General features: G+C 42.4%; 1 protein-coding gene across 3 annotated transcripts in view; it reads left to right on the top strand.

Moving 5' to 3' along the window:
• OSBPL5 (oxysterol binding protein like 5) overlaps positions 1 to 23,850 on the top strand; it is a 135,334-nt gene that overhangs the window by 97,602 nt on the left and 13,882 nt on the right. For all 3 annotated transcript variants that reach the window (XM_084207828.1, XM_084207829.1, XM_084207827.1), the window contains 8 exons: positions 438 to 522; positions 9,165 to 9,336; positions 14,268 to 14,487; positions 18,035 to 18,219; positions 19,624 to 19,705; positions 20,334 to 20,432; positions 21,317 to 21,413; positions 22,909 to 23,007. In XM_084207828.1, the coding sequence (XP_084063954.1) occupies positions 438 to 522; positions 9,165 to 9,336; positions 14,268 to 14,487; positions 18,035 to 18,219; positions 19,624 to 19,705; positions 20,334 to 20,432; positions 21,317 to 21,413; positions 22,909 to 23,007 (1,039 nt within the window). The remainder of the gene's footprint in view (positions 1 to 437; positions 523 to 9,164; positions 9,337 to 14,267; positions 14,488 to 18,034; positions 18,220 to 19,623; positions 19,706 to 20,333; positions 20,433 to 21,316; positions 21,414 to 22,908; positions 23,008 to 23,850) is intronic.

Genomic DNA, 23,850 nt, shown 5'->3' with positions numbered 1-23,850 from the left:
TCTGCTGGAGGCACTCAGAGCACAAGGTGTGGCTCTGCTGCTTTTGTGGTGGTGAGTGAAGGGTGTTTCATGTGAGTGTGTCTGACTGCAAGCAGAATCCACGTGCACCTCATGGAGCAGTTTCTTCTGGTGTTGCACAAAATTTTGACTGATTTTGTCCCAAGTGACAGCAGTAAGAGCTTTCTCCTCCTGCATATCAGAATAAGCATGGCAGGTTTTGGGCTGAGCATAGGTTAGACCAAGCGCCATTTTCATAGAGCTCATTACTGCCTTGGAGCTGCAGCAGCTATATCGTGATTACTAATGAGTCTGTCCATCTGCTCCTGCCTTCTTTCCTGTCACAAACATGCACACTCTGCCTGGGAAGGGTAGAAAGACATTGAACAGTCCATTGCAGCTTCCATGCCTTACATCTTTCTGTCTGTGTGCATTTCCAGGGACCAAAGGGAGAAAACGTCGGTTCGATCACTCAGCCTCTTCCCAGCAGCTACTTGATTTTCAGAGCAGCCTCCGAATCAGATGGTAAGTTTGGGGGTTGTTTGCTTTCTCCAGATAGCATACTTCCTGCTAGTTAAGAAAATAGGTTGATTAAAAAAAATTGTATAAAGGAAAAAATGGTGGCTCACCCAGCTTGAAAGACTGCTCTTAGCAATGGTCAGAATCAGTCAAGCAGACTTCTGGCACATTTTGTTGCCCTCATTGAACAGCCACCTCTCTGGCCTTATGTATGGAAGAAGGACATAGGCTTCTAATTGGGGAAAACCACTAAGTCAGTGTAAACTAAAGGGTGGAAGGAGTCGGTCACAGAACTGATATGAAAAGGGCTCTGTGTCCTCAGTTCAGCAGAGACTTCATTGTCTTACCTGCCTACATCTTACTCTGGGGAGGGATCTGTTGGAGGAAAATGGCATGGTAATGTTGAAGAGCTGTCAGTAGATGCCTTTCAGCCACCTGAATTATGATGTAAACTATTTGTGCTGTGGTTTGCAGTATAGCAGGCCCAGATGCTGGTGACTCCACATGTAAAATACCATTCTGGGAATTTGCAAAATTATGAAAAGTAAATTTAGGTCACTATGTAACAGATATGCCAGCTTGCTATGTGAAAATCTCTATAAATTACTTCAGAGGACCTAAAATATCTGTGATTTATAAGTAGATAAGAAGATTAAAACCATGTTTTCATTCCATTTGACCTTCAGACTACTCTAATTTTTTTTCATAGCAAATTAACCCAGGCTGTTCGTTTTACAGATATTTTTCATCTACCCCACCAAGGGGGCTCATCTATCCCATATGTTCTTTTGGGTCTCATCTAGAGTAACTTTAGGGACATAGGGACTTCTTATGGAGCAAAATTGGCTTTGAAAGTAGTGTCCTTCTGGTCCAGTGATAAGGTTTTACATTTTTCTAAGGGATGGAAATGACACAATGCAAATGCACCTCTGACGTGACACTTAGAATAGGAGGAAACCTTCCTTCATTGCAGAGTTCTGTGCTATTTTCCTCCTGCAGTGAAAGGAGGACAGGTCATGGTGAGGGACACCATCTTGACACTGAAAACTGCTCGCAGATGTCAGTGCAGTGAAATTGTATGAAAATAAGCAGAACTTATACAGACCCATAGAAACACATCTATTTCCTAAAATAGTCTGCTTTTGTAGCTTATTCATGTAAAGGAATACAGGATTCTAACCTGGCTCCAAATATCACCTGCCTAGAAAGAGATAGACTGATGCAATAATCTCTTGTGGGGAAAAATAGTGCTGTAGGGTAGAGCTGCTAAATTAGAGGCATTTCAAACCCTGGTTATACACACAGCCCACAGAACAGTCCCACAGAGTTCTTAGGCAACCAAATAGCTTCAACAACCGTCTGTCAATCCAGATTCTATAAAATATTATTTCCTTAGAGATCCATGCACTTGTCTTTCCACTAGTTTAATTATTAATGATTAAACCATAGAGGCAGCCTGGCAAAGAGACCTGTGGCTGAACTTCTACTCTCTCTTTTTATGAGGTCTGCCATAGGCCAGTTACATGGAGTGGAAGAGCTTTAGATTTGTTCTAACTAACCTTAAGTTAGTTATTGCTCCTAAGGTAACAATAGCTCCCAAGAGATCATCAGAGGTAAGACTTTTCTAGCTGTGATCTCTCTGTCTGGGTCATACAGCATGTGGTGGAAAAGCACAAAAGGGACCATACCTGGCACATGAGAACTTTCAGTGTTGAAATGCCTGTGGGAAGTTTTCTGCCCAGTGAATTATTACATGTCTCCAGTGTCAAAAGAGCTTAAAATAGTGAGTTACTGGAACACATATTGAAAGGCAAGATGTTGGCCAAGATTCTTGGTAAGCATGCAGAGGCAAGGCAGATCAAAATAGAGTTACTTTCGGTTTAGTGCCATTTCCCTTTACTTTGCTGCTTCTCTCCAGCAGGATTCTAATGTTAGATGGAAAGCTAATGTGTTCAAGGGAAGGAGGAGGAGCTGAGGTGCCTTTCAATCAAATATCCTAAATGTGTGTGTATAAAGTAACTAGGGCCTTTGGTTAAAGACAAAATACAAGCTCTTGAACAGCACCAGCAGTGCCCTAGAGCCACCTGCTCTAGGAGCACCGACATTTTCCCTGGTAGATTCTGAGTCTGATGAGGTGATCATGAAAGCCAAAGTTTTGGGATCTGTCCATTCACATTTTTGTGGACTTCACAAAAAAAAAAATGATACTCAATTTCAGCAGAAATATTAGCACGAAAAGTGATGTGATTTTCAGCTGAATGAGAGTATTTGACTTCACAGCTGAGGTCAGTGAGCTGTGGAAAGTGAGCGTATTTTGTGTAGGAAGGGCAGAATGTGAATCCCCATGCAAGAGGGAAGAACAGCTTCCTCCCAAACACGTCCTGACAAAGGGCCAAACATGAGTGTCATACATGGACATGAGCGACTTGGAGACAGTATTAATGTCAGTAGGTCTTGTAAAACATATGCAGACAAAGACACAAGGAGCAGACACTGCTACATGTAAAGAATTCTGTATAAACTGCAGGAAATTAAGGCAGTTTGCAGTTTATACAGTTGAATTTTAAGCTCAGAAGACAGGACTGAAATGGTTTTAGACTGTTACATTGCTTCACCTGTTGTAAAGAGGCATCGCCCAAAGGGTGTCCCTGTGTTTGTTTCATTTCTTTAACACACTGGACAAACCTAGAGGATGCAGGAGAGACAGGAGATTGAGGTAAAATGAGCTAAGCTGGCTGAGACAAATGGGGCAGGTGGGATCTGGGCCCTTGTGTGTATTTGAAGTGTTTTCACATCTCCCCCGTAGGGCAATACTGCAGCATCTCTGAAGAGGTGTCCTTGTTGTGTTCTTCTTAACACAGTCTCCTGTGCTAGTAGTGGAAAATGAGCAACAAAGCATTTGGCAGATATAACTAACTAGTGGAGGCCTCTGACTTGCTGGGAAATACTGAGTTGCTGCATATGTTAGATGTACAGTTCAGCCATCCTGGCAACTCTATCATGATCAGCAGCTACATGGCCTACTTTTTCTCTCAGCACTTCAGAATCCCCATTTTCCCCTCTGCTGTACCATCTGTGACAGACTGTTGGTAGGATTTAAGATCATGACTTCTGCACGATCTGCAGAACCACTGCCCAGCTACAGCAGATTTCACATTCACAGACCAGAGCTGCAGTCTGCTTTTTGATGTGTTTTAAACATCAACCTCTGGAAAGGTCATGTCAGCCTACAGGGCTCAACCTGTACATGTGCATGGTCTTTCTTTCTTAGCAGTTTCAAAAAAGACTACTTTTTTTGAACCGGTGACTGTGTCTACATTTCAGATTTGTGTTGAGGAGTGACTTAGAATTAGTAGTTTAAATCTGTCCCAAGCTTTCTGCCCAGACCATTCTGGAGCTGCCTCTGAGATCTAACTGATGTGTCCTAAGCATTTTAAGTCACCTGCTTAGGTCTCACAGTGAGGATCTCCACTGTGCCATGGGCACTGCTGCCACAGGGCGTATTCCTACTAATGGAATTCAAAGTGGCAGATTACCAAGGGTTAAAATCTTAACAGTGGAATTGCAAACTGCATTTACATTTCATTCCTTCTGCCTGCCCTCTCCTTCAGGTATGCTTTGGATAGCCTCCAGTTCCCGATGTGGATGCAGTTGTGTGGAAATCCTGATGGATTTACAGTGTTGTTTCTTTGCTAGACATCTGGCCCTTCCCCCCAAACTGATGCTCTCATCTAGGGAGGAAATTAGGTTATTGAAATAAGGGTCACGCACAAAAGCAAAGAACCACAGGGAAGATTGCAATTTGAAACCAATTTAACAATTAAATACATCTCTGGGTCTTGGCAGCTCTAGAGAAAACAGAATATCTTTTTAGCTTTGTCTGTGTTTCATATTCCTTAGACCTTTCACAGTGCTTTAAAATCCAGGCTTCTGCAACAAGATTTCATTAAGTTCACTGCATAAATTGCACCTGCAGCTAATTGAGAGCTCACATCCTTGCATCTTGACAGCCAAAGTGGGAGAAATCATGCACGCAGGCACCCAAGTGGTACAGCAAAATAAGCAGTCAGCTGAACACGATGACCTTAATGTTCACTGACTGAAGCAAATCAGCCTCTTTCTCACCATTGGTGATTTGTGTGCACTTGAGCAAGAATTCATCGTTTCCAGGTGACAGTCTACTTCAGGTTGATTTTTAAAAGCATCTATCTTGTAAGTGTGAGGCATGAGGCCAAAGCTGGAGAACTTTAATAATTCAAGAAGAATAATATTCCCTTAGTGATGCCTCTCTGGAGGAATGTGTGGTTGCTCGGTGTGAGCCTTTTGAAGTCTTAATTGGCAAGAGATTCATCCCAGGTGTTCTGTAGCTACAGGAATGCAGTGGAAAAGAAGTGTAGTCCCAGACTGATATTTCTGTGTGTAAGGGTGTGATTCCATCTAGAGCAGATCTTCTTTCTGGTGAGTGCTGAGAGAACATTGCCTGCGTCCTCCGTGACCAGCTGCTGCAAAATGTGGCAGATAGACTTGACACATCAGATTATGAGTTCTTCTAGGTGAGTGCAAAGAATTTCAAAACTAAATAGCTTAGTGTTTTCAGTGCTGCCAGTTTTTGTCCTGTGAGATATTTTTTGTAATTTTAGATCTCTTCAAAGACTAGGACAGAGTCAAGTTTTTCTTTGAAGTGAGCCTAGGTTAGCAGCATAAGCACCTTCTGTTGTTTTGGTTTTTTTTTTTCTCGAGAGGGAGAAGAAATTATTTTTGTCTCTGGGTTTTAGTAGTTCCTTTTGTCTGTGAAAAAAAAGAAGAGTTGGTGCAAGCACATGCCTTCTGCTATTCAGCCTTGTAGCCTCCAGGTTTATTCACGGTACCAGCATGGCCTGCTGACCCAGGAGGTGTCCTGCAATGAGCCATAGTGATTCCTTTTGCAGCTCAAAGCATCTGCAGGAAAGCAAGGGAGCAGGACCAGCCAGCCTGGTCCTGCTTGACCAACCTGATCTCCTTCTGTGGCAAGGTGACCTGCTTAGTGGATGAGCTCTGGAACAGGCTGCCCAGGGAAGTGGCTGAGTCACCATCCCTGCAGTCACCGTCCCTGCAGGTATTTAGAAGACATGCAGATGTAGCACTTTGGGACATGGTTTAATGGTGGACTTGGCAGCCCTGGGTTAACAGTTGGACTTGATGATCTTAGAGGTATTTTCCAATGTAAACAACTCTCTGTTTCTATATAGTTTGATTTGAGAAGAGCTTAAAAGCTTGTGTGAGATTCTGCCACAAGCTGATAATATACATCTGGGTTTTTCTTCAGAAAAACATATGCTGAGTTTAGGCCACAGTGTGTGAAAAATTATAACTGATAATTGATTGCAGTTTTTACATTGCCACTTCAAACCTCATAAAAGAATATTATGGTAACTTTTTTTTTTTGCTTCCTTCATATGCACCCTTTTGGGCTGCCATTCCTCTCTGAAAGAACCCACATCTTACATTATTTTCTGATCTAATTCTGATTACCCTGTATATAAAAAGCCCTATTTGAGTCACCCACTCAAAATTAGAAGATGTGAGAACTGAGGTAGCCATGAAGCCTTCATGCAGTACTGTCACTGTAGGTGACAGCCTTTAATTATGTGACCACATTCATTTCTCCCCTTCTGCAGTTCCTGAGGGAGTGAGTAGACTTGTCAGGTAAGCAATTAAGTAATTGAAATGCTAGCATTTTTGTATCATCTTCACAATCCAGAAGAATATAGCTCAATAGAAAGGTCACTCAGATGTAAAAACATTTCATATAGGCCTTTAGCAAGGAAACAGGTTTATCTTGTGTGCAATCCCTGTAATTGAGAGAGTATAATTTTATGGTTTTATGCTGCAATTAACACACCATTGACTTGCAGAGAATGTAATCTTTTTATTTGCAGAGGTAAGCCTGTGTATTCCATCTAGGTTAGTGACATGTGTTTGTTTGGGTTCACAGCACCACCTGATGGCTGAAGGCCCATCTTTGGGCTTGGGGATGTTCTGCATCCCTTCTATTTGGTTTCTGTTAGAAATGAAAACAAGGGTGTACACTGATGCCATTTCTGTGTGCTGCAGGGCACAAAGAATGCTGACTGCTGATGCACAGCAAGTTTCTCTAAAGCTTTGTGTATCTGCCTGGGACTATTAAAATGAATATTTAATGTTTTGGGGATTTTTTTTTTTTTTAATTTAAGCTCCTTGAATAAGGCTTCAGAAAAGATTCAGATTTCTCATAAAACCTCCCAGGGAGTTATCTGAAGAGTTAAAAACCCTAAGTATATTGTGTAGAAATTTCCTCTGGTGACCTGGTGAACCCCAAATTTTTGCCAAGCCTGTAAGGTCATGTCAGCACCAGTGAACGCCTGTGGCAATGGGGTGGGGGTAAAAGAGCTGCCCATGGGTCATGGCCAGCATGGGCTGCTCTGTCTACATCCTCAGGGAGGGGGATGTCTGAGGGAGACTTGGGGCCACCCTTGCCACAGCCATCACAGGATAATGAGCGTACCTGAGAGCTGCAGAGCGCTGAGGAGATGACCTTGGTGCTTCCTCAAAGGGCTCATGCTGCTACAAATCAACCTACCTGTCAAAGCACCTGATTTTAACAGCCTATTTAATACAAAAATATCTTGACATATGCAGCATTTCCAAATGTCAAATCACAGAGTGCTCACTCTGAGGAATTGGAAAAGAAAAGCAATTTTAAAGGCAGAGGAGAGTCAAGGTGGGGAGCCTGAGCAGGAGTGTGCTCCCTTGTGTGGCACAGCCTGAAACAGATTTGCATAATGGTGGGTTTGGGGGACAAGGAATATGTGGGAGGAGGTGGATTTGTGCTCAGTGCAGCCATTAACTCTAATGGGTTATCCATGCAAATCCTCCACATAGTGAGAACGGCATAAATCTCTTCCTGTAAAGCCTTAATGCAAGAATATTTGTTAAATACAAAATAGTGTGAAATCAATTCCAACAGCATTCAACCTTTCTAATCTTTTATTAACCATTATTTGTGATGGTATTATTAAATCATAAGCTGATGCTGAAGGAATTTATTGGATGAAATTAGAATAAATGACTGGGGCTCTGCAGTGTTTGTGGCTAAATGTTCAAGTGCAATTCTTCAAAGATTTGAGATGGTTTTATTTTACTGGTTGCAGCTTTGTATCAAAGCAAGCACTGAAAGGCACTCAAATTTGTAAATATTTCTTTATATGCATGTTCTAGATTTTTTTTATAAGTTGTCATTTGTCTTATAGAGCCAAATTTTGGTAATGTTGAAGTTGATGGGAATTCTGTCCAGGAGAGCAGCAGGATACTAGTGAGATTTATGTATGTGCCTGATGCTGTGTGATAGAAAAGAATTTAATGAAAATTTTGCCAAATGGGACCAGGAATGAGTGCGGTCCAAGGAAACCCTGTTTGCAGCACTTGTCATTGCTAGAGTAAAATCCTTTGTTTCCTTCACTGCCTCTCAATCACTCTTCTAATTATTGTGAAATGTATTCTGAGAAGTGTAATGAAGAGCTCTGTTTTACAAGCTTGAAATTAGAGGATAACTCCCTTGCTACTTCAATTCTCGAATGTTCAGCTAATTTGCAGGTGTCCTGGCCTCATTAATGACTGCACTACAGAAGCAGGCTGTTTTCAGGTGTTTCCAGGAGTACAGCAGCTCCAGCACTGTGGTGGTTGGGCTTTAACACACAGCTTTGTAGCCTTGTATGGATCATTGCAAAAGGAGCTGAGGGTCAGCTTGGATTCCTGTGCTTTTTGTTTGCTGGCTGTCTGTGGGACCTGTGCAGGACATAAGGAAATCCAGTGTGGCTGTGCATAGGAGCTGCACTTTGTCTTGGCTCTGTGCCATGCTTACATTTTCTCCAAAAGGGACCCTTCAGGTAAAGATTTTTTTGCAGCAAGATAAGAAAAAATGATGCTCCACAGAGATTATCTGATGGATCAGGCAGAGAGAAGGAATGGAAAAATAAATTTTAAAAGCAGAAAAAGAGGGAAAATGAACAGCCTGACAACTTTCTCCAGCCTCAATCACTCTGTCACATATTGACCATCCTGGATCTTGATTGGAATGGTGGTGCAGCACTAGAGCCAGCATGGGACCCCTGAGCAGGCTGTGGTTCAGTGATCCCAGGGTAGGTAGAGATCTCTCCCACACAGCTCAGTGCCCTGGCATCTCCCTGCCATTGGGAAGTGCATGAGGTGGGGATGCCAAGGAGTGAATGTGTTTTGGTGAGTGTATTACTTGTAGACATGAGATGCTTGGTGGTGTGGAAGCACCATACCCACACAGATTCCAATCTGCATCTCAGACTAAATCAGAAAGGGGCAATGGGATGTGAACAAGTTGTGGGAGATCAGAAGGGGATATTATTAGGGAAGAGGGAGTTGGGGTGAGCTTCCCGCTGTATCACCCATGCAGATGTGTTACTCATGCACCTGCTAAAACACACCCTTCTTGGCAAGATAACCTCGGGATTATATGTATGAAAAATATATTCTACCCAGTGACTTCCTGAATTAAAATGATAATGAGCTTTCCTCCCAGGCAAGAAGCTTTTGAGAAGCAGTGCATGGATTGTGCTATTTACTCTGCTGTGCTTAAATAATTCCTTTTGTTTTCACAGGCCGATGCTGGCTGGATGCTCTGGAGCTTGCCCTGCGTTGCTCCAGCCTCTTCAGGCTGAGTGCCTCCAAGCAGGGAAAGGATGGAGACGTGAACTGCTCGAGTGATTCTGCGCATGCGGGGCTCAACCACCTCTTGCACACCAGTGCTATGTCAGACCAGGAGTTCTTCCAGTAAGATGGGGTTATTACTCCTTAATGCACAGAGAGGTGGCACATGGCTCAAACTTGAGTGTAATCGAGGCCGAGTCCACTGAGGAAATCTGTTTAAAAACCAGCCCGTGTGCTCTGCTGCTGCATGGGCTGGGTGTTGCCACCTAATGCTTGAACACACGGGCTGGGGGAAATATCAGCTGTGTTCGTTTGTACATAAACAACTTTCTTCTGTTCCCTGCTTGGGCCAAAATGGTGTCTGGGGATGCCAGCATGGAAAATGGCTTGCCTGAGTAAAGATTGCAGAATCTAGCTGCTGTAGTTACACAGAGTCACTAACAATGTCTGTGTGTTGCTAGCACATATGGCTCTGAGTCTGATCTATTTTTTAATAATGTTTACTCTTCCCTAGTAATACTGTGTTATAGTCAGCAGAGTGCACACACTGCATGCTTAGTTTCATAATTACTTTCTCTCTCTGCAGGGGTTTTGAGGGGCGTCCAATTTCTTCCTCGATGAATCAGATAAATTTTTACATAAGGGGAAAGAAGTCCCCACAGCCTCCTTTCTATTCATATTCCTAGTATTACTGCAGCATTTTGGAACATCAAAGCTCTGTACACTTTAAAAAGCCCCAAGCCTTTCTGTTGCTTATAGCTGAATAAGCAACTTCAAGAATCCTCCTGGTATAGACATTTGGCCTTTGGAGTGAGAACTGGGAGAGGTAGTGTCTATTTCTAGTTCTGCTGATTGGAATTCGACTTTCAGAGCTCACTGCAACGCACCATCAGTTATGCAGTTTCTAGGGTAGCATTGTTGCAGTCTGCAAAGATTGCCTTGCAGAGCAGGACTGCACCCTTAAGAGGTTTTCTTGGTCTCTGTTCTAACAGCAGCAGGGGTCTGAGTCCTCTTCAGAGTGTGAAGGTACCTCTGGCCCCATGGGACCTAAGGGGTGACAGCATTTCAGTCTGCCCTTTGCCCTGATAGGTTCTGGTAATCCCAGCATGTGTTCTCCAGTCCTGCTGTTCACGTTTTTATCTAGAGTTTGAAGAGAGCTTTACTGAAAAGCAGTGGGAGAGGAAAAGGAAATCTAATATCTTACTTCATCATGTGCTCTATTACTTGTGCTTGTGGGATTCTTTCATAAGAAAGAATGGCTACTGTAAGCTGATGCAGAAGATAGGGTTAAAACTGCAGTAAAGTATTTCTTCAGAATGTGATGTGTGAATGATGCTTAAGTGATGCCTCTATTTCACCTCTTAGTTGTCCAACATTAAAAGCCCCCTTGAAATATGGAACTCAGTAGTAGCAATACACATGGCAGAGTTCTCAGCAGGACAGAGTACCCACAACTGCAATCAGATATTTCTTACAGGCTCAAATTTTAGCTGAGTCTGGTTCAAGCTGGGCATTCAGCATGAGGCTGTCTGGACAGTACCCTCTCCTTTTTGAGTCCTACCTCTGTGGGGAATGTGTACCCCAACTCCCCAGTGCCTAAAGCTCCAGGGAGTTTGAGGGTTGCAGGACAGGAGGATGACTTGCTGTCATCCCTGAAGGAATGAAGAACATTTAAATAAGGGAGAATGCAAAACCCAAACTGTGCAAGTGCTGAGCAAAGTGGTTTTGGTTTGCCAGTGACAGTGGCTTCCTCACAGGGATTCAATCATTCTAATTAAATGCTTTCCCTACAGGGAATCTTACCAATTAAATTGGCATGCAGTTGTTAGGGGGCCAGTTAATTACATTTAACTCTATCTTCAAATTAGCCAAACTGCTCTGTCAAGAACAGAAAAAGAAAGGGAAGGTGATGGATATTATGGGGAAAACAAAACTCCCTTGGGAGCTGGCAAAAGCAGATTTTCTGTTGAGCCAAAGTTGCATTTGTCTGCTGGCTGCTTTGCTCCTTTCCTGCTGGGAAACAAATCAAGATTATACAGTGATTTCAAAATCCATTTCTTTAGTAACATATAAAAATGAGAGAGGGAACTGTGTGAGTCAATCAAAGGCTTAAGTGCTGTGTAAATCAGTGATTTTAGACAAGAGACTTTTAAGGCACCAGGCACTCTTCTTTTTAATATGAAGTTGCATTTCTTGTGGCTTTCATATCTTATCTCCAGCAGCCCCAGGAGTCTGGCTGGTTACTTGTTTGCAAAAGCCAAAGGTTTTTTTATTTGCACTGTGTAGAAGAGCAGTACCAAACCCAAAGAAGTCCTGGTCACCAACTGATGTTTCCAGGAATGCCGCTTAGAGAATAAAGCACTGCTGTAAGAGAACTCTAATATGCTGAAACAGTAAATTAGCCATGGAAAGTGCCAGGCTACCATGTTCATGGTGGAAATCCAGTGCTGACTTTTAGCATAGTCATTTCCCCCCCAGCTTTTGGAGTCTGAACCAAATCTCGTTAGAAGCCCCTGGAAAGTCTTTACATTGATTGGTTGGCCAAGCTCAGGGCATGGCATTTGTTTTTAGCATATCACACATATTCAGTGGTGATTCTCTTTGGAGGAGGAACCTGGATCCACTTCAGCATCTCATATTTGATCCTCAGAATGAGAAGCATTCTCTTTGTCTCTCCAGAGTGGCTCTGTGTCTCTGGATGTATTAAGTCTTGCCTGGTTTGTGGTGGTGGGTAATCAGAGCACAGTTAAGTGGAATTTCATATTAATCTGATTTCCCTCTTGGACTAAATCTGAAATTCTTAAAAAATACTGGGGTGGGGGGTAGTGGTGGTGAGAAAAAACTAAGAGTAATTTACTCCATTTAACTTCAAATACTTCCCAAATGTGAGGCAGATGACACTGGAAAACTTGCTCTTCTTACAAATGTGAAATAGAAACAAGTGCTACTTCTCAGCATGAACTAAAAGCCTTATAATGAACTTTTCTTTCAAGTATTTTTTCCCTGTGGAGAAGACTTTCACTAGGTCAAGGAAGCAAAACAACCGCAAACAACACTCATGTTTACCTGATCATTGAAAAATTAAGAAATAAATTAGGTATTTAAATTATCAAAACCTAATACTTTCCAGGACATACCATCCAGGAAACAACTGTGGTGAGGAATTGTGGGATAATATCTCCAGACAGCTCTCTCCTCATCTTTCTTCTGCTTTATTATTTTAAATTATTTTATTTTAAATGTGTGTAATCTGTGTCTCCAGTGTATTTGGTTATCAGTCCTTACATTTGCTGCCTGCTGGCTAAAAAAGAGAACTAACATCCTGGCACTAGAACAAGGAAGACACATAATGTCTGATAGCAAATTATTAGTGCTGGTCATTGACTCTGATTAATGATCTTAATTTTTTTAAACAGTGCAACTGTCAATTAAAAAACCTTGTGGTTTGTATATATAAACACTGTATATATACATATGTATGCAGACATACATATATTTGCAAAGGGAATTAAAATAAAGATTTTCTAAAGGCACAGAAAGCTGTAAGATGACACTTCCAAAAGAACTCCAGAAATTGGGCTCTGCCAGAAACTGAGCTGTGGCTGTCACAACATGGCTTGCTTGGCAAGTTAAAAATCATGAGGTTATTTCAGTGCATAGTTGGAAGTTGAGATCTTCTGAAAAGCTGATGCCAGTTCTGTGTTCTGATTCTTCTGTTGCCTTTTTTTTTTTTTAATTAATTAGGGCTCTACCTAGCTATGCCTAATTATCTTTTTTAAATAGAAAATGACAAGAGTGGGGAAAAGAGCAAAGGTGGGAACTTTCAGCATTCATCCTTAGTAAAAATTGGAACATGGCCAGAATGGCCTGAGAAAATGCCCATCATAGTTTGATGCTTGACAGAACATTCCCATGTACTGAGAGATCTTGGAGAGGAAGACAGTCTTCAGGAAGTTACAAAACTCTTCAGAATCCAGGGCCTGTTTAGATCCTCTGAAACCCTCTGTATAGCTTGAAATCTTTTTTTTTTAATTGCTCTATCCAAGAGGAATTTTTCATGAGGTCTAAGTTAAGAAATTTTCAGAGGAAGGACCCCCTGAGAAGCTCAGCAAATGGGAGTTTGGCCAGGCCATGGAAAAGGTAATGTGTCTGCAGACATATATGAATAAGGAAAACTGTTCCCCATGATAGGTACCACTTGAAAAAAGTGCATTTAGTGAATACCTTTCAGCACCTGACCTCTGGCCTGCGCAATCAGGTTTGCCATCTGTCGTATGAACTTCTGCTTTTTCAAGTGGAGATGCTATGGGTTACTTGAGGGAGAATTTTTGGCATTCTCTGAAGTCTGGATCACTGGGCATGATACTTGTTACACCTTCCATGCTTTCCCTTAGATGCTGTTTTAAGTTGGGAGTTCCTCTCACATGCAGTTGTCCACTCCATGCTTTCAACTCTGTTCTTCCACGCAGCATCTTCTGGGGGAAGCACATTCCCCCAGAGGAAGGAATGGATGAGGGAGGGGTATGTGTGTGAGAAAATACTTGCTTCTATTAGTTTTTAAATTTGTCTTTTCAAAGGTAGGGCTGACTTAGGACCACCCTCTGTTGAAATAAAATAGCAATAGCACTGAAAAGAAAATGTATCTCGTAATGTCATATTTTTCATATGTGCTGCAATCCACTGATTTCTGTAAAGGGAAAAATCTCTCCTGATGGATACTTCAGTTCTCTTATCAGCAATGTAGAGTTGTTGGAGTGCACTTGCTCTGTATCCCGAGGGTTTGGGGGCTCCCATCCAGAACCAGCAGCAGGGCTATGTAAGGATGGGTAAATGGAGCTGGCACCTTTTGAAAAGTGCACTTTGGAGGGGGAAATTATGATAGAAAATCTCTCACTCTTTCTGTGATAAAACCCTTGTTATTCAGGAAATCAATGTCTGAGACTGTCCTGGTCTGCACACCCTATTCCTGGGAGTGTTTTTACTGTGTTTTAAAAGCCTTAAGCAATGTGCCTTTGTAAATCAAACTGAAGCAAGTCATGAACTGTGTGTTGCAGATTGAATGAATCAACCCTGGAGAACAACCACCATTTGGAAAATGATGCTTTTTCGGACAAGTCCGAGAGAGACAACATAGAGGAGTCAGAGAATGAAGCACATGAGAACAGCCGGAAGACAAATGAAAGTGAGAGTGATCAGTCAGAAATACAGGGAGAGGTCTCTCCAGGAAGGAAGGGAACCACTTATATTGAGCAAGTCTATGAAGAATTTGGAGAGGTAAGAAAACAAAAATCTTGATTGCTGCCTGTTCCTATCTGTTCATGGTATTTGTCCTTCAGCCTTTTAGCTGTATGGCAGGTAGCAGCCAACTTTATGAGTTCCGGTGTTTTACAGGCAAAGCAAAGCACAGTTTTCTGCTAAATTATGTGGTGTTATCATGTGCTTTAGTAATTCTGCATTATGAACAGCAGCTCTGCTGCTGTGCTTTGGTGTGTTTCCAACATGAGTGAGTGCTTTAACCAGTTATTGCATTAAAGATCTGCACAGCATTGGCACATTCATGGAAGCAGCAGGAGGGGGGATTATTATCCTGGGCATGTGTCCTGGCCAATTAGAGCACTCAGTCCTTCTGTGATACAAAGTATGACACTTCCCTTTTTCTTATTATGCATGGAACATCCTTTTTTTTGTGTCTGAATGGAGCATTTGAGCCATTTGATTGCTAAATGCCAGTTGCTTATCTGAAAGCCATTTCTCATGACATTTAACAGCAGGAGGATTCATTTCTGTTCCACATAAGAGCCTTGCTCACTGATGTCACTGTGACACCTCTGAGGAAGGCAGTGGTAGAGAGCTGGGGCAGCCAAGTGTGCTGTGTGAGAATCAGTCTGAGCAGGCAGCCAAGGAGCTCTGCTCTGAGCACTTGCTTGCCTGCTGCTTTGAACAAGGAAGCTGAGGTCTTGTTGGTGCTTCAAAGAAACACACTGCTGGGAAGCTGGTTTTTTTCTTAGAGTCGCAGAATTGTAGAACAATTTACATTGGAAAAGACCCTTAAGATCAAGTCCAGTTATTAACTCAGCACTGCCAAGTCCACTACTGAACCATGTCCCTCAGCACCACATCTACATGGCTTTTAAGTGCCTCCAGGGGTGGTGACTCCATCACCATCTGTTCCAGGCCTGTTCCAATGCCAGACAATCCTTTTAGTGAAAAAGTTTTGCTAATATCCAATCTGAACTTCTCCTGACACAGCTTCAGGCCACTTCCTCTTCTCCTATCACTTGTTACCTGCAGAAGACACCAACACTCACCTCTCTGCAGCCTCCTTTCAGGTAGTTCAAGGGTGTGATAAAGTCTTCCCTCAGCCTTGTTTTCTTCAGACTAAGCCACCCAAGTTCTCTCAGCTGCTCCTCACAGGACTCGTGCTCCAGACCCTTCACCAGCCTCTTGCGCTTTTCTTTCAGTGTTCTCCTGAAAGTGTACTACTAATATTGACAAAAAAATATAGTCAAATATATCCTAATTACACCTAGCTTCTCTTCAGTGCATTTTTTTCCCTCAAATCCTCTTGCAGACAAATGGCAACTGGGTTCAAACAGGAGATTTTCAATATAGATGAGTAACTACGCAGCAGCAAAATGAAAGCAAACTTAATTTTTGTCAGCTGCTTATTCTGAAATGACCTTTCTTCACATGACAAACTTGTCCTAGAAGTGGTGGTAGGGCAGGCTGATATTTTGCTGTTTGAACAAACATTACAGGCTACACTGATGTGTTTATGTGGGTGTGTGAGAGAAAGAGAGAGATCTCTGCAGTTTTACATTAAAATAAGAAAAAAAATGCACTAAAAAACCAAGTGAAAAAGATTGCATTTCTGTTGGAGAGTGACACTCTATGTGGCATTAAATAAGTCTCACTGTAGTGTGTCTGCTCAGGCACAGGCAGCATCCAGTGGGCTTCCAAAAAGAATTGTCATGTGGCCTTGGCCCGTGGGTGCTTTGTGAGATTTCTTCAGGAGGTGGGGCAGTCATCACCTGGGCCGTGCAGGTAGGACTGGTTGTTGAGTCTGAACTCGCTGATGAAAGGAATGTAGAGAAAAATGGGCTTTGTGCAATGATGTAATTCCCCTGGGTGGAGATGTAGCAAGGTAAACACGTGCCAGAAATAATGTCAGTCCTGATCTTAAACTGAAACTGCCCCAGCCTGTGTGTGCAATTCGGGTGTGGCGGCACAAAGGTCACTGACTGGCACTGTTACATTTTCAGCTCGGCTGTGAGGGCTCATTTTAAAGGTGTGCACGTGGGTAGGTGCCTCCCTGCGCTCTTGGAAGGTGTTTGTGCATTTGGTGTTCCAGTTTTGCCTTGTTTGCAGTCGGAATGTGAAGGCAGAGACAGGTGTCAGAAGAAAAGTTGGTCTAGAACACAAAATAGGCACTTTGGTAGGTAGATCGATAACAGAAAAAAAAAAATCCAAACACTTTTTCCAGGCTTGTAGTTTAAACAAGTTATAAAAATGGTTATTATCTGAGGTTGTTCACATCTTCTTCATCTTTTTCTCTGTTTATGTCCATTCTGTGTGCAGTGATTCATTCTGAGTAACACTTTGTCCGGTGATGTCAACATGGCATTAATTTATATTGACAGCAGATGCACACTTGAGAACCTGGATAAATACTGAGAGTTCTGACAGACCTCTGCATTGTGAGCCCTAGGTGATATTGGTATTCCATTTCTCCTTGGAGGTGCAAGGCGTGCATTGCATCAGACTGACAAAAGAAAAATTGTACAAAAATTGAAAAGCAACAGAGCAACAGGGCTTTGTTGTTCCTCAGTTTGAAATTCCCTCAGCCTGCAAGCCCTGTAGGACTGGTGAACTTGCTGTGACCGTAGGGCAGACTGGGAGGCAACATGGAGGCAATGCTCAGGTGGTGAAAAAGCTTATTTAGTGATTTATACCAGCTGAAAACCCTGTTGTGCTGTGCTATGCCCTCTCCCAAACCAAAGTCCATTCCAAACATAAATCTGTGCCCTTTTTCTCATAGAAATCTCTTGCCTAAAATCAGTAGAAAGCCTGAGTATTCTCTTTTGCAGTTAAATTATGGTGCCTGGGATCCATTAAAACGGAATTTGGTTTGAAAATTTAGTTTACCTTCTCCTATGCATTCCCACTGAATGCATAGGAACTAACACAGGGCTGAAACCCCAGCATAACACCTGGCTTTTTGTACCTACATATCGGCTGCAAAGGGCTCTGAGCAGCACTGGAAGGTGCTGGAGTTTTTGTGCCTCTCACCTGGCAGTGGGGCCCTTGCCATATTGACACACCAGTTTGTCTTTTCTAGAAGTTGCAGGACTGCATCTGTTCTCTGTTGATTACTTGTTTACCGCCTACATTTTTCTACATCTATCCTAGTAAATCTTATAATCTCTTGTATTTGGAGAATGGGGCTGAGAGGAGCTGCCTCTGTGCATCCCCCAGGCCACAGGGATGCTGTGACAGCTCTGGGCATGCAGTGCAGAGTCCCCTTGGCTAATGTTGGTCCATGCTGGCCCCGGAGAGCCCTGAGGTGTGTGGAGGCAGTGCCTCAGGAAGGAGCACAGCAGAACTGTGCTCCCTGCCACGTGCCAGCCTTCCCAGACACCCAGGGCTTTCTGCACCACTCACTTGATTGCTTGGGGATTCATTTGTACTGAGACATGCCTGATGTCTCTCTGTGGAGGTGTAGGTGAGCAGTCCCCCTTGTGCTCAGCTCGGACCCCGGAGAAATGCGCCCACAAGGAATGGTTTTCCTGTGCCTGCCCTGAAGTTCCCTTTGCCTCTGTAGACAGGGGAGTCGTCTCAGACAGAAACCGTCTCTGAGGAGAACAAGAGCCTGATGTGGATCCTGCTGAAGCAGCTGCGGCCTGGCATGGACCTGTCCCGGGTGGTGCTGCCCACCTTCATCCTGGAGCCGCGCTCGTTCCTTAACAAGCTCTCCGACTACTACTACCATGCCGACCTGCTCTCCCAGTAAGCAGCACACAGGGTGGGCCTGACCTGGGCACTTCTCCTGTGCCTGTGAAAATATCTCTGTGTTTGCCAGAAAGGCTCCCAATTAGTACTGAGGTCACTGGCTTCAACATAGATCAAGCCAGGCACCAGCTGCAGTGACTTTTTACAGACAGACTGCTGCCAGGAGGGGCAAGGAAGGAAAAGTTAAAGTCCAGACAAATCCACCTTTGCATCTGGACATGTTTGCCACTGTTGGCTGGAAGTGATGGGAATTCAGCTGATGCCTTTGAGTTTTGCACAACAGAGCTGTGCCACCTCCTGGTGTGCTCGTGCACATACACGAGTAGGGGAATAGGACAGAGCAACCAGAATTGTCAAGCACTTCTGTTCCCCAAAGCAATGTAATTACCATGGTTGACAAACAAATAAGAACCATCTTTTAAAACCATTGATGGGAGCAGCCTGCTGGGAGCAACAGAGTAGAAAATACTAAATGTTCTGCTTCCAGACAGGACCTGCCTTCTAAATGAGATATACTTAGTGGATTGTAAAACCAGGATATGCAATATTCTAATAGCAGCACTAGTTACTCATTTTTATTCCACTTTCTCTGGGTAATTACAGAATCATGGTATTTTCAAGCCTTGTTTGTGGTATTTGTACCATCTGAAGTTAAAGAAATAGTTCTCCACAGTGCTGATATGTAAGAATACTTCAAGAGGCTTGGAGGTTTTGATAAAAAAATTGTTTAATTTGTGATTCGGGTGATCCTTCTAAATGAATTTTGCAATAATTTACCCAAGTTGATTTTTAAATCTGACTAAATGGTTGGAAATACCAGGGATGCCTTTGGTTTGGTTTACTTCCTGCATCATCTTTGAGCATTGTTTGGAGGTGCTGGCTGAGATGACTTTTTGAAGTCCCTTCCAACCTGAAGTATTGCATGAAATCTCAAAGTACTGAGAGAGCTCTGAGGTAGCAGATCAGCTTTAAAGATCTTTTATGAAAGAGGAAAACAAAGAAAAAGAGACCCAAAAAAAAAGTCTTTGATCTTGATGGCGTAGGTTTATTTTTATGACTCACACTGTTCTACTAGTTGTGACTCAGTGCTAGTGTGAGTGGAAGGACATTAACCTACTCCAATGTCCAATCAAATCTGATTCACTCCAGAAATTTTATTGGTCTTTTTGCAGAAATGCAGGGCAAGGGGTGCCACTTTTTAACAATTTGTGTTTTATGACATACATTACTAAAAAAAATATATTTCTGCTGGGAGACACCTTTTCCACTGGCAGCAGCACAGAAGTTACTTCCCTTTAGTTGTGGGGAAATAGATTGAAATTGGTGTTATTATACTGCTAAGAAGCTAATGTGATGTGTGACCAGTATAAAGAATATTTTATGTTCTTTTCTGTTCTGCAGGGCTGTCCTTGAAGATGATCCATACACCCGAATGAAGCAAGTTCTGAGGTGGTATCTGTCCGGCTTCTATAAGAAGCCAAAGGTAAAATGAGGCATGAAATTGGGGTTGTAATGGGCATTGAAATCTTCTGCTGTGGTTTTGTTTAATTTATCTATTGCCTCTCCTTTGAGACTTTACTTCTTTTATTGTTCAGAAGACTTTGACCATTACTTTTAAAACTGGGGTTGCATTTGGTTTCACAATAGACAGTGAATGCAAAATTGTGACAACCAACCTCAGAGCCTTTGCACTGCACAGTTAGAAAGTAAAACTGATCACCAACAAGTAACATGTCCTGGGATGCAAGGCTTTTCCCTTTGCTGAAAGTAGGTCTCCTTTCTCTTTTCAGGACAATTAGTACCACTGTGCCATGTCCCCACATCAGTGTGCCCTTGCTGTGTATAGTAGCAGCAATAATAAAGTTTGATCATCTTGTAAGGCTTTGATTGGGCAGTATTAAATATTAAAATTGTGAGAATAGCAGACTAATCTATGGCTGGGATGAAAAGATTAGATTAGATGGATATGTAACCAGTTCTTCAGTTTTTATTCTTGTGATTGACTTTGTATAAAACATCAGAGAAAAAATTACCATATTGTTTTGTGGCCATCTGTAGCATCGGATTGCAAATCTTCATTTGTAGCAGATTTTGATTACTTGGTTTTTCAGGGAATAAAAAAGCCATACAACCCTATTCTGGGAGAGACATTTCGCTGCTGCTGGTTTCACCCCCAGACGAACAGTCACACATTTTACATAGCAGAACAGGTGAGTTGCTGTTTGGATGCTCAGCTGTTGCCAACACCGACCTGCTTGCACCTCCATGCTCAGAAACACACTACTCCTCTCCCCCTAGGAGAGGAACCTGGAGCTCTGTGTAAACAGGCAGAGCAGAACCCGGGGTAAACTGGCTGCTGATCTTTTTTCTTTGCAGATTTACAGAAATTGTGTGAGGCTTGGTGGGCACTCAAGACTATAGCAGCAGGTCTCCCATATTTAACATCAGCTTCTTCAATAAAGACCTTTTCCATGGGATTCTGCCCTACTATTCTTTTATTGTTAATAAAATGGGGGTTGTATTGCCTCTGTCAAAAGGAACATAAAACACACAACCAAATCCTTACATCTTTTTATTTCTAAACTTTCTATGATGATTTTAACAGGAATAAATCAAGGACTTATCTCTATGTTTTTGTGATTAAATGAAGGGCAGAGCTCATAAGTTAACTGGCCTAACAAAGTGTAGTTTGAAATTTATTGTGTTAATAAAGGAATCTGAGAACTGTATGGTCTTTGGTAAAGGGAGTCCCAGTTTCACAGACATTTTTCCCCTATTTGATTAGATAATTTTAGCTTTGTTAAAATTTTTATTTCAACCACTGCATGCATTTCATGGAGGTTATTCAAATGCTGCACTAAAGTTCTGCACTGTTCATTTATTGTCTTGAAAAGCTTATACTTCACCTATTGCCTGAAAGTGATCTAACATGCACAAGCTCAAGAAAATACAGGGTGGGGGAGAAAGATTAGATGTATAATGCTCTAATACATAATGGTGTTGTGTATTGTGTTCCCCCTTTATTCTGCACCCCCCTCTGCTTGGCCTGTGCAGACAGACTGCTCTAAATGATCCCTGCCTCTTTTGATCCTAGGTGTCCCATCACCCACCAGTGTCAGCTTTTCACGTCAGCAATAGGAAGGATGGATTCTGCATTTCTGGCAGCATTCTAGCTAGGTCCAAGTTTTATGGTAAGGCATTAAGTCTAGGCCTCCTCCAGGTAATGTTGTGGCATCAGTTTTGGTTTGTTTTTCAATCATCTCTGAGTGTGTTGAGAGTAAAGAACTAAGAAATGGCTGACAGTTCTATCACCGGGATAGCCTGAGTCCTTGTCTTGGCTCTCCTGGGTCTTCCCCATTTCCACCATTTCAGTGTGGCACCGCTCTGATGTTAAAAGAATTAAAAAATCAGAGAGAAAGATTGAGAGCTTTAAAAATCTTTTTTTTCAGAAGGCAAAGGCTCACAATAATATATGGATTGTCAGTATGCACTTGGTATGTGCTCATGAATGAGTTACATTTCAGCTTTCTGGCACTTAGCCAACAAACACAAAAGTCTCTGAATAGATTTGAACCTTTATCTGGCTCCCAGAATCCTGTGGGGTTGAAGCCCAGACCTTCAAAATGTCCTCCAGTCATTTAATATCAATGGAAACAGCACAACTCCAGGCTCTGAAACCCTATTGCTCTTTGAAATCAGTTTTTTGTTTGGACAAATATTTTGTAATTACTGTCCTCTGCTGAGTGTGTTTGCCAAAACACTTTGAGATAGTCCTTGCTGTCCTTCTGGCAATTTCATTTGTTGTTTGGGATCATCCCCTGTTGCAGGAGACTGCTCGTTAGGGGTAGAAATGAGCCAAGACACAGACTCTCATTTAAAAATGTGAAAAGGGTCCTGGTGTATTCTTCTTTATAGCTTAGCCATCCTGACTCTAACTGCAGCAAGTTCCTACTGTTGGCTTCTCTGACAGACTCTGACTGGTGGCTATTCCTGCTGGAACATGACTGCAAGTATTTCCTTGCTGCCTCTGACTGCAGGCTTTTACCTAGCTCGACTGTGTCTGCAGGCTATAACAGCAGGCTCTAACTCTGTCAGACTCAGACCGACCTCACAGCAGATCTTTTGTAGCAGCAGCTCTCTTCCTTGTTTTGGTCTCCTTCCTCAGGGCTCCTCTAGCTCCTCAAGGTCTTCTTCCTCTAGCCCTTCTTCCTCAAGGATCTCCCTGACAGGCCGATTCAACCCTTTTATCACACTTATCTTTGTTAGTCACAGCCGGGACCCTTAATGGGAAAGGCTGTTCTTCTTTGGTAATTAGCTAAACTTTGGTAATTTGTACATTAGTACAACTTATCAGGTGTTACTTGTAATCACTTCTTCTACACCTACAATCCACAATCAGAAAAGTTGTGAGAACTGGAGGACCTAAGAAACTTCTAAGCTCCCACTAATGACCTGTTAAATCTGCTGCTCTTTCTCCAAGAGGGGCTAAATGCCAGAGCATATAAGAGCAGCAGAGTTTGTTAGAACTGGCTGACTCCAGCTGTGTATGATTTTCAGGGTCCTAAATTTTGAGCATTTCATCTCTCCTTTCGTTAGTGACCTACATTTGAATGGAAATGCTTCTTCTAAAGTAAGAGGAGGGGCAAAGTTTAACATGATTTTTTTGGTTTTTTTTTTTTATTCTAGGCAACTCGCTTTCTGCACTGTTGGATGGAAAAGCAAAGCTTTTGTTTCTAAGCAGAGGGGAAGACTATATAATCACTATGCCATATGCCCACTGTAAAGGTAAGGGATGACTCTTCAAATAGGAAGCAAACAGAGTAACAAATGGTGTCTTGCTGACTAGCTTTGCTCTCCCCTCTCAAGCAGCTGACACCACAGGGTCTGGTAACTCCAGAGAGTCCCCCAGGAGTCACAGCACTCAACAGGAGACCTTCAGTAATCCTCACTGAAGTCTTTCTGGTTTACCTGTGCACAGCCCAGGAGAGAATTAGGCCCATCAATGTTAGTTTTCACACTATGCAGAAACAGGAAAATACTGCATATATGCATTGCAGATAAGATGAAAAGAACAAGACTACATTTCTGAGCTTCTTAAGATAAAAAGTTTTTATTATGTTAACACTGAAATTGCTTTATATATTTTCTGGGTTTTTGAGGATAAAGGAAATTCCTGACTTCTCTTGCTATTTGTTTGTCAGTCTAATCATTGTACTCCTCAGAGTATGAGCTGCCTCAGTGAGGCTGGCTGCTGCTGCTGCTGGTGAGGCTTTGCTCTGTGGAGCCAGTGTGTGCTGAGACTGGGGCATGGCTGCTGATTCACTGCTCCTCAGGAAGCTCTGTCTGCATCATTTTCACTGCAGAGTTAAAATCAGCAGTCAAATTCAGTTTTGGGGGTTGAGTATTTTTTAATTGAGCTCATTGACTTCTAAGTTTATATTTAGAAAGGCCCAGGTACTTGAAAACAATAACCTCATAATATCATGTCCTCTGTGAAGTATTCCTGTGCATAAATCTTCTTCTTACCAATTTTTCTTTTTCTGCAAAAGACCTTCAGCAAATGGTAAACATGTGTAAAAAGTTCCCTCATGACCTCTAGTCTCCCACATTCTGGTGAATCCCAAAACA

Source organism: Fringilla coelebs (assembly GCF_963513975.1).
Source record: "Fringilla coelebs genome assembly, chromosome: 6".
NCBI lineage: Eukaryota > Metazoa > Chordata > Aves > Passeriformes > Fringillidae > Fringilla > Fringilla coelebs.
This window is presented reverse-complemented; position numbering and strand designations above follow the sequence as displayed.